Below are 16,083 nucleotides of genomic sequence, written 5' to 3' on the forward strand. Positions count from 1 at the left end.
TAATAACTGACATTTATTGAGTGTGTGCTGTTGTCCTTGACATTTCTATGTTCTAATTGATTTTTTAATATTCTTAATGACCTATGAGGTATATTTAATTATTACAAATTTTTAAAGATGAGATAGAGAGAAGTTGAATAATTTGGTCAAGATCTTACAACTTGTAAGCTGCAGAGCAAGGCTACAAGTTAGCAATCTTTCTCCTATAGTCTTTTGATGACTAAGTCACATTCTGTCTATGAGCAAATTGGAAAGGGGTTAGATTATAATGCTAACTTCTTTTGTTTAAAGATAATTTATGTTTTGGATAAGACATCTCCCTCCAAAATTTTAAGCATATTGATATTGACATTAGTTTGATTTCTTTTTTGTTTGGGGGTCATACAGTATTCCAAGTTTTCAATAAGACAAACAAACTCCTCCCCCCCCCCCCCAAAAAAAAAGAAAAGAAAAAACAACAACAAAACAAAGACTAAATATATTTATTTAATTCAAGGAACAATGCAAGGATTTTTTTTTTCTTACTGCCTTGCAACAAGTCAGGATTTATCGTTAATGTTTTCTAATCAACATAGGACTTTATTCCGCTGCATAGCAGAATAACATAACATTGCTATTTAAGTAGGCAAGCAGCGTTTCTCATTCCCACCATAAATATTGGGTTTTAGTGGAGGAGGCCAGGGTAGAGACTTCCTAGGGGCTATCTCTCTATCTCTCCATGTCATTTAAGGAGTGACAATATAAACAACAGGGAAAAACATTTCTTTAGTCAAAACTTCCAGATCCATTTGTTTACACAACAATGTCAATTTCATTGACCAAAATAGAACCCATTAATAGGTAACACAAATTTAGAATATCCCCAATTAAGTGATTTCTTAACACTCATGCAAGGCAGGACTATCTTCTTGAGCCTTGTGAGGTTTTGTGGAAATACTTAATTGAGAGGAACTCCATAGATTTTACCAAAAGAAAATTTAGTCATCTGCTTGGTAACAAGATATACTTAAGGCTTTAAAGTGAAATGTAGATTGTATTCTCCAGTCTTGGGATGGCAAATATCATTATATTGCCATTTAAAAGATTATTCCATTCTTTTCCTTAACTGTGACAAATCCATAAAGAAGTCTGAATACTGCTAGAACAATAAATATAGGAAATATTTATTCAACTATTATTTGCCTAGCAGATTTGTTCTTCAGGCCATGCGGAGAGCATGGCAAAAGTAGAAAGCCTTTGAGTTGGTTGAACATTTTATCGCTTCTTGACCTTTTGGCTAAGATCAAGTGAGTTGGTTGAACATTCTTTTAATAAACAACATTTGAGGGCCTATGGCATACTACCGGCTATTCTATACACTGGGCCTGAGAAGATTATGCAGGAGGGTTGCTAACCTCATGCATGACAAATGTCTGAGGCATAAGAAGAGAGTGGGATATGAAACTAGAAAGCTGTAAATATCCAGAAACCGATGAGAAGTTATCTATCTTTTAATTTATATTTTATCTTTTTGAGGGATAGTTGACAAGTAACATTATATTAGTTGCAGTATATAGCATAATGATTCTATATTTGTATATATTGTAAATTGATCACCACAGTAAATGTAGCAACATCCATCACCAGACATAGTTAACAATTTTTTTTTCTTGTCATGGGAACTTTAAGATGTATTTTCTTAGCGACTTTAAAATATGTAGTACAATATTATTAACTATAGTCACCATGCTATATTTTACATCCCCAAAGCTCATTTATTTTCAAATAGAAGGTTGTTTCTTTTGACCCCCTGCCCCATTCCCTGATATTAGTTAGAGGATCAGATCTTTGTTTTTGATGAAGGTAACTGACAATAGCATGAGGGGAAGACTAAAGGAGAATGAGGACAGAGGAAGATAAGAGACCATCGCACAAAAGCAGAAAATAAGGATGGAATAGGAACAAAGGTAGTGGCAGTGGAGGTGGACATGAGAATATACAGGAATAAATATTAGAAATTGAAGATATTTGTTTGGGAATAGAAGAATTTGAGGGAGATTTCAGAATAACATTTTGGATGCTGGGGAAAAATTGCAATTGAAGTCATCAGAAAGGAAGAAATTGAACATAGGAGAAAATATATACCGCAGAAGTTCTCAATGGATTGAATGTAGGCAAATATTAAGACTGAGGGAGAACATTTATGGTTCTAGAGCATTTATGGCAGATTGCTTAGTGGTTAGTGACAAGAGTGCCATATGACCTGATTTGCCTGGATGTTTCCAGTTTTAATCTGTTCTTTAACTCTCAAATGTGTCCCAGTTTAGATAAAAATTATAGCTCTGTTTATGTGTAATTTAGTTGCCTAGGTTTAAATACTTACCATCACTTATTTGTGGCCTTGGTCAAATCTTTCTTCGTCTGAAAATTTGGAATAATAAAAGTATTCACAGGGTGCTGAATTCTGTGAAATTGTTTCTTGTGTTCTAGTGTTTCCTAAAACTATATTTCCAGCCTTTTCTTAGAACTGAGTGCCCTTAAAAACATTTATTTGGATATCTTATATTTTCATCCCAGATTAGAAGAAATGGTTGTTTAATATGGGAGTAAAGATATCTAAGCCTTAGCCTTGATTATACTACAAAAGTGCTTTGAAACTTTTACAAGTTGTTTAGTGATCCTTTGAGTTTCCTCATATATATAGATAGGTAGATAGATAGAGATGTAGAAATAGGTATATAAGAGACTATTGTGTCTAAAATCTAAAATTTGATGAGTCTAACTTTAAAATTATCATGTTTTCCCTTTGTAACCTATCCTTCACTTCCAGTTTCCTGATTTTTAGCTACCTTAACTTTCTTAATTTCATCCACCCAGTTACCTTGAAATTATCTTTGATTCCTTCCTCTCCTTCACCCTTTATCTAATCTTTTGCTAAGGACCTTTACTTCCTTCAAAATATCGATTGACCTTGTTTTTTCCATTGCCATCATCTTCCTATAGGTCTCCATCACCTTAACTCTGGTTTATTGCCATTATTTTATTGTTTTTTACATCATTTTGGTCTAGCCGGAGTCAGTCAGTGTGAGCATTAAGTCAGAGGTTTGCTAAGGGACAAGCAGGCCGGAATAAGAAGAGCACAGTGAGTCCTTCAAGAGACCCAGTTAGCTTCTCGGTCCATGGAAACTAGGACAGAGCAAGGGAGAAATTACACAAACGTCATGAAATTCTTATAATGAGGACGTACCTGACATGCTAAGGCTAAAAAGATCAGCTTGCTTAGGGAAAGTTTCTGTCCTCAGTTCTGAGAAGTGGCTATTTTTCAGTTGTAGTCAGCCTAGGTCCAAAGACAGGTCAGTGGGATCATCAGCTAGTGTCAGGAGTGGTGGGGACAAAGCACAGTAATTGTTAGAGGAGCTGTGCTGATTATTGGGAATGAGTGTTATCTCAGACATTATCTTATTCAACCTCATGCTCCACAAATTGAGACTCAGTGTGAAGAAGGGATATGTCCAGGTCTCCTAAGTACCAGACCCATCCTTCCATTACAATACCAACTTCTAACAAGAGCGGCATATCAGGTCTCCTGAATTTGGAAGCTTGACTCCTTTTTTGGTAGCAGTTATGGGGCTACCAAAAGCTCAGTTTCTTCCTTAGCACTGAACCTAACACAGTTAATGACACAGCCTAATTACTCTATAGCTGCACTAACCAATATGGTAGACACTAGCCACATGTGAAATTAATTAAAATTAAATAAATTTAAAATTCGGTTTCTTAGTCACACTGGTCATATGTAAAGTGATCAATAATCAGATGGGCTAGGGGCTACCTTATTGGGTAGCACAGATATAAGACATTTTCGTCATCATGGACATTCCTATTAAACAGCTGTGGTCTAAAGTATATTGTTTATTAATGATGTACAAGAGCCCACAATAGCATAATGCAACATATGTGTAAATTTTCTTTACTATTCATTTGGCATTTAGATGTAAAACTCAATCCTGGGTCTAATAAAACTATTGTCAGGTTGAAAGATCTGACAGATATTTGATATTTCAAATAATAGGATCAATGTCTAATGTATTTCTTCTTATATATTATTACATTACTAGAGGCCCAATGCACAAAATTCGTGCAAAGGCCTTGGCCCCGGCCCCCGCCTGTGGCCCCCACCCACTGTCGCCATGGCCGGGGGCCTCTGCTGCCTTTGCCTCAGCCCTGCCTGCTGTGGCTTTGTCTGGGACGTCTGGAAGGACATCCAGTCTAATTAGCATATTACACTTTTATTATTATAGATTGTACTATATTCCTTTAAGATATTATTTTCTCTTAAATTTTGCTTTCCATACTTTCATTTACAATTTAAAGTCCTACTTTTTGCATGTCTGTGATGATGTAAACTCTCGTAAGGTAAACTGATATTATGTTAAGATGAAATGAAATTTAAGAATTAAATTAAATTTGCAATTGAGTATTTTAGCTATTAAGATGCAGATTTTAAGTAATTAACCTTTTAGAAAATATGATACTAAATGAATCTTTAATAAGTCCATTTTTATTACTGAACCTCATAGGGAGTTTAAAATCCTTGATGCATGTGTGTGCCATATTTTGTTCTTTGCCCTGCCTGGAATTAACCAGTGTGATAGCAGTTAACCTCTGCACTTACTGTTAGTGGAGAAATGTGTGGATGGCCTTTCTCCGTTGCCTGTGGGAGTGGGGTTCTTTGGGTACCACTGGAATAAGCATTTCTGGAGACCCCTCCGGGAGGAGGAGGTGTGGTAGAAAGCTTTATTTTCGTGGAATTAAATCCCTTGGTTTGCAAAGTCCCATTTTCCTTAAACCAGTCCCGGAAGAGGTGCAGCTGGGGATTCAGCAGAGCTAAAAGCAAAGCCAGAGTCCAGAGTTTCTGTTCCATGTAGAGTTGGGTCCTACACAGCATCAGACTAGTTCTAATCCATCAGTCCATTGTGTGGGGTCCACATGGCCCTGAGCCATGTGGGCAAATACAGGGGGCACAGCCCCTACAACAAGAGAGCCAGGAGCCCAGCATTCAAGAGAGAGAACTTGGTTTAGGAGCTTATGTATCTTAAATCTTTCCACGCTTGCAGTGGCCAAACCTACTCTGGCCATTGATCTGCTCCCTATATCATCCAGACCTTACTTGGCATGTGTCTACTATCCAGTCTCTTCTCCCAGCGATCTTCCAGGAACAGCCTAGTGGCTTTGCAGCTTCCTGGTAAAGTTGCACAAATGGCATGCCTATAAACTTTGGCCTTCCCTTTGCTCCTTTCCAGTACATTCATAGCTGGGTTATTTATAATGGTATCATTACTAGTCCAAGGATCCTTGTCAGAATTTCCCTAACCCAGTTCCAAAAGACTTAAGTATGAGTCCCGATGCCTTCTTTGAGAAACTAATCTGCCTATTCAATACCTAACAGAATAAAACACAAAGGTGACATGGAAATACTCTGGGGAGTTCTAGATGAAGACTTAGATGCTTCCACATATTTTTTTTTCTCTCTCAACTTTACCTTAGAACATACCAATAACTAGGAATATAGATACAAGTCAGGGTGGTCACTCAAACACAGTGGAGTTTTTATGAGAATTTTAGGAAAAAACTGAAGTATGGAAAATGAAAACAAATGATGACACCTCAGTTGCATCTGTTTTTGTTTCCTTCCATGAAGTAAAGGAGAACTTTTGTTTTAATTTTTCATTTTAAACATATGGAAGCAGTTTTTATTTGCAGCTTCTTTGGTAGGACTCTGTTGGCTATAAATTCTCCTTCCACACAAAAGAATAACATTTTTTTTAGAAAAAAGGTGTTGCGAGAAGTAAAAGAAAGTAAGAAAGTCATTATAGATTGTCATTGTGTAGGTGAGCTCATCGGGGTGAGAGGTTCAGAGGGAGAAAGCGATGTGTACTGCAGGCCCTGTGGATTTATTCCATCTTCACTTGGCAGTGACTCTTGGTGTCATGCTAAAGTTCATTTGTGAAAATGCATGAGTACGAACTCCACCCCTATTAGGACATGTGTTTCAAATGCCAAAGGGGGAAAATGTGGTATAATAGAGCCCAGGTGTCTATTGGCATAATTTTATATTATTTAATTCAGCAACAGTGCATGTCATATACTGATTACATGATACCTATTTTTACCTAAATTAGGCAGCAAGTCAGGAAAGTTTCTATCAAGAAATACTAACATCAATGTTCTAAGACAGGACCTCAATTGAATCTGCAAAAAAGACTTTATTCTTGAAACATGTGTGTACTTTTAACTCATAAATATGCATATTGTTTAAATCACAGAATAGAGTACTATTTGATACTCTTTTCCCCTAATTAGATTTCTTCATTTAGTAAACATTTGGCTTTAAACACTTCCACCATTCAATTTTCTTACAGTACTCCAAAATAATTTTCTTATAATACTGGAAAAATAATCAACATTCAAAAGAGAGTTCAATAAAACCAGTAAAACTAAAAGTCACTGAATAGACACAATAAGACCATCTGTTATATATATATATATTACCATCTACATCCATGACTCTTAATCTTAGATACTTATAAGAATCACCTATAAGGTTTTATTTATCTTTGTATATAACTAAATTTTAAAAATACACATGCCAGTACAACTGGACTTTTTCATTCAGGACCCAGACATTGAATTGAGACATTTGCAAATTCAAAAAAATTCTACAGATGATTATTAATGTCCAGTCTGTGTATATGGGAGCCTACAGTTGGTTGTCTTTTCTCTACCTATATTGTCTCAACCCCCTTTTAAGTCATTGGAAACATCAAGATAGGCCTTCTTAGCCATATATCTTGGTCATATGTTAATATTTCCTTAATCTCGATTGTAATTGGTTTGAAATGAAGAGTTAGTTTTATTAATTTTTACATTCTTTGATTCTACCAGTTTTCTTGTTCTAAGTGTTTGAACATAGTAGTGATTAAAAATACCTTTTGCTTTCATGAATTTGCTGAAATCTTAATACTGCATTTGTAGGAAAATTTATTTCCACAAAGAGTTTTGTTTTTTTTTTAAAGAAACATAATGTATTTAAATAAAAAATGAGAAGTGTTCATTAGTTACAACAAAAGAACTTTTACTTTGCTCAGGAATTCAAAACCAAGTGTTTGTAATTTATCAATAATCAATAATTTAAAAGACAAGCTGGAGGGGAAACATCATAAAACCTTGAGTGGAATTGTTAATGGATCTTGCTAATTTAAGATTAATTAGAAAAGAAAATTTAAAGCATCCTACATAGTTTTCTAAAATTAAACTTTTATATAATCTAGGATCATATGAAAGTGAGATTATCAGGAGCATAGGAATCTATTGGAGTTCTAAATTCCAGGAACAGAACAGGCAATAATAGAAACAAAGTGGAGAAAGTTGGTGCCCACATCCTCTCCACCCTCCTTTTCCTCTCAACACTTCTCATTTAAGCAGAGAAACAGTTGGATGGGCGACCAAGGCTGACCCAGAGAGCTGGGGTGATAAAGACTGAACTACCCATCACTTGGAATCAAACATTAACTTTTGTCTGTTGAACTGCTCTGCATTTGTGGGGGGATGGGGTACACCACAATCAGATCCCTGGGCAAATGTCTAGAGAAGGCAGTGTTGATCTTTCTTACCTCTAATTTCTTATTATGTGTGTGTGTGTGTGTGTGTGTGTGTGTGTGTGTGTGTGTGTGTGTGTAGGGTTATCTTCTCTTGTTTGCTGCTTCTATTCCCTGAACAATGCTCTGTGCTTCCTTCCAGGTATCTAGTATTTTCCATTTAGCTGAAGTCCTTTCTTTATTTCTCAACCACTGTCTTAGTCAAAAGGATTATTTCTCAACTAGCAAAGGGTTTCAAGTATTGCCAATGTTTGTTTTTTTACCTACTCTGTATTATGGACATCTTTCCATGCAGCACTTTTAGAACTATTTTATTATTAGGCACTACATATTATACTAATAATTTCCTTGTATATGCACAATTTTTTCTGGTTTGTGGTCATAATAATAATAATGATTATCACTGTAATCATCATCTTAATAATAAACATTTATTGAACACTTATGTGTCAGTTACTGTCAGATACTAAGTACTTTATATTAATTCATGGTATCAGTTATCCAAGTAGGTAGATGATATCGGTAGCCTCCTATTAGGTGTGAGTAACTTGAGGCATGGAGAATATAAATAATTTCCCAAGGTCATCTTTCCAGTAGGTGGCAAAGACATGATATGAACCTGGAGAGAATGTCATCAAAGCCTACACTGGACTTGATCCATGCACTATTTGTTGTTGTTTTTTTCATATTTTCCCCTTTGGCAATTACACAAAATGCAGTAAATAACTTTTTAATATAACATAATTTAGGGTATGTTTATAGTTTTTCCTAAGCTTTTACAATGGTTATTGTGTCTAAAAAGCAGTGACTCCATCATATAAAAGAATATAAGTCATAGAATCTCCAGGTGTGAAAGGGCAAGTTAAGTAATTTAGTTGAGGTGCGAACATTGTGAATATCAGCCCGTCATGTTCTCACCTGCTCTCTAGAGTTCCTCCATAACTTGTTCAGGACCTCTTCATGCGAATACATGTTTCTATGGGTATCATTTTTATTTTTTCTCTGTCTCATTTCCCACATTCCACTCAGGGTTCATTTTTTTTTAAATTCTGCTAATTGTTTTACATACAAAAGATGCCAATAGTATTGTGGCTAAATTATTTCAGTATTTTAATCCATAGCTTCTTTTCTTTTAAACAGGTGCCAAATTTATTGGGACTTTCCCCATACCAGACACCTATAATCCAGATGATGATAAGATATATTTCTTCTTTCGTGAATCATCTCAAGAAGGCAGTACTTCGGATAAGACAATTCTTTCTCGAGTTGGAAGAGTTTGTAAGGCAAGATATATTTATTTTACTTAAGCATGTGTGTATGTGTCTGAACAATTACCCATGTAATGGGGAAGTAAAAGTTAGTGTCCACTACTTATACTAGGTAAGATATATTCATACTATCTTATATGCATGATTTTTTAGATCTGAAAGGAAAAGGGGAAGAAATGATGCAGCTTTCCAATGTTACAGTTTCCTTTTCCAGTGCCTGAGCTGTTGCCCAGGCGTGAGTCTCTTTGGCACCTCACTCCTTTCACTTATGCTGTATCCCTTTGCTAATTATTGATATTCCAGTAAAATCACTGCATGTCCTAATTTGTGGAGATTAAAATGTTCTTAGACATTAAATAATCTCATTTAAAAATTGAAAGCAATTTAATAATCCCTAGAGTAAGTTAAACACTAAAAGAATCATATCATGTATTTTTATCAAAACACAGATCTCATCACACATCTAAAATTATATATCTTTACCTGGGTCAAATAAGTTGAAAATGTGGTTCTAGTATTACAATAATGAATTTATTAGAACATTAATCTAGATTAGATTCTGAAAGAAAATGAAATAAAGAGAAAAAAGAGCAAACAAATCAAAATGCAATAATTATTTTGAAGAACATAATTTGTTTTTTTTAGTACTGCTGTTTTATGTAAATTACAGGAAAATGCAGAGACTCTATGAGACACTTCAATTTTGTGGCATCAAAGCTCTCATTTGGTCCAACCAGTATGGCACAGTGGTTGAGTGTCAACCCATGAACCAGGAGGTCACTGGTTTGATTCCCTGGCAGGGCTCATGCCTAGGTTTTGGGCTCAGTCCCTGGTAGGGGGCAATTGATCAGTGTATCTCTCTCATCAATGTTTCTATCTCTCTGTCCCTCTCCCTTCCTCTTTCTCTAAAATCAATTAAACACACACACACACACACACACACACACACACACACACACACACACATTAAAGCTCTCATTTGAGTGAATACAAGCTTTGTGGAATAATAATGCTACTGGATCTACTTATGACTTTAGTGTATTATCTTTTTAGTTGGATTTATCTTTATTAACTTTTCCCTTTTTTCTTTCTTCTTTTCAATCCTCACCTAGGGACATACTTTATATTGATTTTTAGAGAGAGAGGAAGAAAGAGAAAAAGAGAGAGAAATATCCTTCGGTTGCCTCCTGTACTCACTTCCACTGGGGATTGATCCCCCTGCCTAAGTACGGTACATGCTCTGACAGGGAATCAAACCCAGAACCCTTTGGTGTACGGGACAACACTCCAACCAATTGCCCCAGGCCAGAGCAAAATCACTTTTCTTAAATAGATATGCGCCTTCAGTATTAACTCAGTTATCTAGTAGAAGAGCTGTTAAGCTAATACATATTCTCAGTGAATTAAACACCACACACACACAAACAAACACACACACACACACACACACATTAAAGCTCTCATTTGAGTGAATACAAGCTTTGTGGAATAATAATGCTACTGGATCTACTTATGACTTTAGTGTATTATCTTTTTAGTTGGATTTATCTTTATTAACTTTTCCCTTTTTTCTTTCTTCTTTTCAATCCTCACCTAGGGACATACTTTATATTGATTTTTAGAGAGAGAGGAAGAAAGAGAAAAAGAGAGAGAAATATCCTTCGGTTGCCTCCTGTACTCACTTCCACTGGGGATTGATCCCCCTGCCTAAGTACGGTACATGCTCTGACAGGGAATCAAACCCAGAACCCTTTGGTGTACGGGACAACACTCCAACCAATTGCCCCAGGCCAGAGCAAAATCACTTTTCTTAAATAGATATGCGCCTTCAGTATTAACTCAGTTATCTAGTAGAAGAGCTGTTAAGCTAATACATATTCTCAGTGGGAAGCTTGCTTAGGTCTTCCAAACTTTTTGTTTTCTTCCATTTATCTGAGCCTATTACCTTTTTGTCTCAAGCTGTGCCCTCAGGCTTTTGAACACTTCCAGGGACAGTAATACAAACCATCACTGCACTTAAACGTGCTAATGAAAACATGACTTCTGTGTGAGGCCAACCTGTGAGCACAGGTGATTCTTTACCTAGTGTCCTAGTCCATAATGCTGTCTCCCATTGATCCCTTTACCCCCAGGGGACAGGCTTTCTAAAAAAACATCCTTATTATTTCAGAGTCTAAGAATTCACAGTAATTTCTCTTGAAGCCTCTTGACTAGAGATGAATGGCCATTGCTAGTGTGTTGGTGTGCTGAAGCGTGCCTTTTAACAGCAGTACCCTGACCCTGAAAGGCTGTGCTGTGGATTGAGGACATTTGTATAAGTGAGCTATGTTAAAGTAGTTATGAGAATTGCAGTCAATTAAATGTATTTTAAGAGTCACTTTCTGATTAACTCGTTTAACAACTGTATGTTCTATGAACTAGTGCAATACTTATTTCTTGATACATTTAATCCAATTAATTGATGGACATTAATTTATGATGTTGAGTAATGTTTTTCCTACTATCAATATACTGAAAGTTAATCTTAGAGGTAGAGAAATAAATTAAAAAGAAATTTAGTTGCCCCATTTATATATAAAATTCTTTATTAAAAATATAGTATAGACTTTAAGTGTCAGCCATGGGATATTTTGTTTAAACTGTGAACAAAGTCCTATAAAACTGAAAAGGCAGAGAGAATTCTAATACTTGAGTCTTCCCATCACAAAACCTCTGAGGCCACACAGCAAGATTTTGTCATGCTATTGTTTTTGGATAAAAAGCTAACAAATTGTGAGATCAAATAAGGACATGTGATGGATGAGTTTTCTTAAAAAAAAAGATATAATAGAGGTTCTCACATTAGTGTATCTCTACTCAATCTCTGTTTTAATTGAATACCATCTTTTGAATTTCCCACTTCACATATGATCTATTGGTCAAAGTTTACAATATTTGGTTCTAAATACTTTCTTTGTAATTTCTCAATTATAATGCACTCTGCCATTGGCTTCAACTTTATTTAATAACTTAGGATTAATGTGTGGCAAAAAGAGAGCATTTCTAAATGGAGACTTCACTGACAAGATTAAAAATCTTTTTAAAATGGCATGTCCTGCAAAAAGCCAAAAAGTTTAATTTTAATAGCGCAATACTTATTTCTTGATAGATTTAATCCAATTAGTTGATAAAAATTAATTTATGACATTGAGTAATGTTTTTGTTACTGTCAATATACTGTAAGCTAACCTTAGAGGTGGAAAAATATATTAAGAGTAAATTTGGTTGCACCATTTATAAAATTATTTAATAAAAATATAATATAGACTTTAAGTGTCAGCCATGGGATATTCCATTTAAATTATGAACAAAGTCAGCATCATCATTGCCGCTGTTACATGTTTTTCACATAAAAAGTGTTATTCTGACATTATTTGGAATATCTTCCTCTTTATTGTTTTTTTACCCCCATTTGATAGTATAAGATTGTTTTTCTTTTTTCAACAAATAATAAATAACAGAATGCATCTTTGCTATGAAATAAAATGAAGTTTGATATACACAAGCAAAGATCTCAGAACAAAGAGATCATGTTAGAGAACTAAGTTAACTGTGCAGACTGTACTGAGTGTACAGAGCTTTTCACTAACCTGGGAGTTTTTTATATTATTTTTCCACCAGGATTTTTCCGTAGAACATACTTATTTGGAAATATTCAGGTTTTTTGTTTTTGCTGTAATTGTTGTTTGTTTTAATTTTTAATGGATAATTTCAGCCCAATGGAAAACTATTGACAGTTTAAGAGCTCTCCACTTTTTCAGCTCCTAAACTAAAGTAGAAGTTGTTTTATTGGCTAGTCAAACATTTTCTTTTCAGACTGAGTAGTCTATAGTGATTGATGGGGAGGGGGTTTCGAAAGTAGTTGAAATTATGCAGGAATGACTAAAGAATCATTTGCAGAATAAGGGGAATATTTTTAAATTTCATAACCCATTTATTCACTATTTTATTATTTTATTTTTTCAACAACAATCAAATATAAGTTCTATGCAAAATGCAGTTCACTAAGAACTGGGAAGTAAGTAAGCTTCTATCCCTTTTCCTTAAAACCTCATAGTACAGTGAGGGTAACAGATATAAAAAGATAATCTCAATATAATGTGGTAGAGGTTAGAGCTGAGAAATCTATGTGCAATTTAGTGAAGCTAAAAAATTGTGTCCTAAAGGGGAGGCAACAGGTATTTTAGGCATCATTGCCACAGAGTATATTTTGCTTCCAGAATAGTGAAATCATGCAAGTGGAATTCAGGGGTATAAATGGAAGCAATGCCATTTGAGTTTGGGGTGGTTAGTTGGAAGATAAGAAAATTTGTTTCTATGTTAAGGTGTTTAAACTCTATGCTGTAGGCAATGAGAAGTTGTAAATGTGTTAAGCAGATAAGTGACTTGATAGGTAGTATATATTTAGCAATAATTTGAGGAATGCATCTGGGTTGAGAAATATTTGTGCCTGGGAGACATGTTAGGTGGGTTTCTAAAGATAGTAGGAATGAAGATATATGGGTAAGTTCAAGAGAGATTTCTAAGATAGAATCTAGGTATTGACTTCTAAGAGGTCCTTAATTTATCACCACTCTATTAATTGTTTGTTGTAGGCTTGTGCTGTCCAGTAGAACTTTCTGTGGTGATGGGAATGTTCCACATCCGTACTCCCCAACACAGTAGCATGTGGCTGTTCGTGTTGACATATGACTAGTATGACTGAGGAAATGAATTTTAATGTTGTTTAATTTTAATAGCTTCATGTGGCTACTGGTTACAATAGGAGTATAGACTACCAAAGCATTCATTTATTTAACACATTTATTGATAATTGACCCTGTGTATGACACTATGCTAAACAATAGTTTTATAGAAGTTTTTTTTTGAAAAAAGACATTATACTTATACTCATTGAGTTTACAACTTAGTAGATGATATATGCATTAAATAAGGAAACAGAAATTATGTTTATATAATTGGCAAGTGTGGTAAATGCTATAATAAAATAAATCAAAGGGTGCAGTTAGGAAAAATGAGTGGAAGGTATCTCTGAAAAAGTGGCTTTTGAACCAAATGTTGAAAAGGATTAGGAAATTATATGGCAATGATGGCAGATATGGAAAAGAATATTCCAGGTGGACTATGTGACTACCCTTTGAGACAGCATGGGTGGACCTGGAGAGTATTATGCTAAGCGAAATAAGCCCATCAGAGAAAGACATGTATCACATGATCTCACTCATATGTGAAATCTAAAGAATAAAATAAACTGATGAACAAATAGGTCCAGAGACATGGAAGCATGCAACAGACTGACAGATCTCAGAGGGAAGGGGGGGAGGGGCAAGAAGAGATTAACCAAAAAACGTATGTGCATAAATGCGTAATGGACACAAACAGTAGTGCTGTGAAGGCCAGGGGTGGGATGGGAGCTGGGTGGAGGGGAGCAAAGGTGGGGGAGGATGGGAGACATATGTAATAACCTCAACAATAAAAATAAACTAAAAAAAGAATATTCTAGGCAGGAAAAAAAAGCACATGTGAAATCTCAGAGATGGGTTTTTCAAAGCATTGAAGGAATTAAAAGAAATTCACTGTGACTGGATTATAATAAGTGGAAAATTATCATGATAGTGACTGTTTTCCCTTTAAAACATACATGCAATTTCAAAAGTCTCCAGAAGCCTTATCTTTCTTGTTTAAAAATTACACTGACTGACATTGCAGATATTGACTCCACCATGTACTGGTGTATGCAAGTCTGCAACAAGTTCCTGTCCCATTAGGTCTTCGATGCATTTTAATTCTCTCTTAGTCCTTTCCCAGAGACTTTGGTACTTGCCCGATAGACAAGGTCTCCTATATTCTTAGTAATTGTGGTTTCCAGAAGATAAGGCAGAGATTAAGAAAATGTGCAAAGAGATACATTCTGAAATTTGGGGACAAGAGACACCAAAAATTTTATGGGCATAGGTTTCATATTTGGACATGTTGAACTTGATGTGGCTCTGGGATATGCTGTCATAATATCCACTTGAAAAATAAGAGCCAGCAGTAGTGTCTAGACCAAGCATGTCAAACTCAAAGGCTAACACGAGCCAAGTAAATGAAGTTTAAGTTTATGTGGGCCGCAAATAAACAAAAGCTTCAGTTTTCATAGAAACATAGGTTTATTTCGATAGAGACATGCTGAATACAAAGGGCTGAAATAAATGAGTAATTGTTAACATAAAATAATAGAGCATTTTAAATAAAAATTAATATTTTGTCTTGAACATTAACTTGCCAGACACTGAATAACTGCACAAATTAATAAGCATAACACAAATAAACCTATTTTTCTTGTTCTCCAAAAGCAAAATATTTCCTGTTGTGCACACCAAACAAGTCAGTACAAGACTAATGACGTGGCAATTGGCTGCGAAAATATTCACTGCTAATATTAGTGGAGAGAAACCGTGTGCCTGAGCATAAGGCCTGTAAGGGAAATGAATGCAACACGATTATAATAATCAGTCATTAGTGAATGTTGTAGTTCGTTATTAATAATTATGTATAACAAGGTATTGTAAAAATTAAGTTATGAAATTTTTATTAAAACATTTCGTACATACTGTTATATTGGCTGGGCCGCAAAAATATTCGTAGTGGGCTGCATGTGGCCCGCAGGCCGTGAGATTGACATGCTTGGTCTAGACTCATGAATTTGGAAATTACCAGTATAGTGGTGGTTCTTAAAGTCACTAAAGTGTCTGAAATTGCCCAAGAAAATGTGTAATGCAAGATCAAATAGAAAAGACAAAACCTGAGAGACAAGGACATTTAAGAAATAACAACTGAAAATGTCTAAAAAGACAATTGAGAAGAAATAGTTTGATGCCTAGTTGGAGATCTGGGCACAAATATTGTTAGAAGTCAAAGAAAAGAAGGAAAAAACTCTAAAGAAAAAAGCAGTTGCCAGTAATGTCAACACCAAAAGGAAGTCAGGTAAGACTATGATTAAAAATCTGTGTTAGGCCCAGCTATTGTGGCTCAGTGGTTGAGCATCGACCTATGAACCCAGGAGGTCACGGTGATGGCGAACCTTTTGAGCTCAGCATGTCAGCATTTTGAAAAACCCTAACTTAACTCTGGTGCTGTGTCACATATAGAAATTT

At 35.2% G+C, this 16,083-nt stretch overlaps 1 protein-coding gene across 1 annotated transcript in view; it reads left to right on the top strand.

Moving 5' to 3' along the window:
• Positions 1 to 16,083, top strand: part of SEMA3D (sema domain, immunoglobulin domain (Ig), short basic domain, secreted, (semaphorin) 3D) — a 145,174-nt gene that overhangs the window by 77,081 nt on the left and 52,010 nt on the right. The window contains exon 8 of the mRNA XM_014528194.1: positions 8,778 to 8,920. Within this exon, the coding sequence (XP_014383680.1) occupies positions 8,778 to 8,920 (143 nt within the window). The remainder of the gene's footprint in view (positions 1 to 8,777; positions 8,921 to 16,083) is intronic.

The sequence above is a fragment of the Myotis brandtii genome, unplaced genomic scaffold (assembly GCF_000412655.1).
Source record: "Myotis brandtii unplaced genomic scaffold, ASM41265v1 scaffold621, whole genome shotgun sequence".
Taxonomy (NCBI): domain Eukaryota; kingdom Metazoa; phylum Chordata; class Mammalia; order Chiroptera; family Vespertilionidae; genus Myotis; species Myotis brandtii.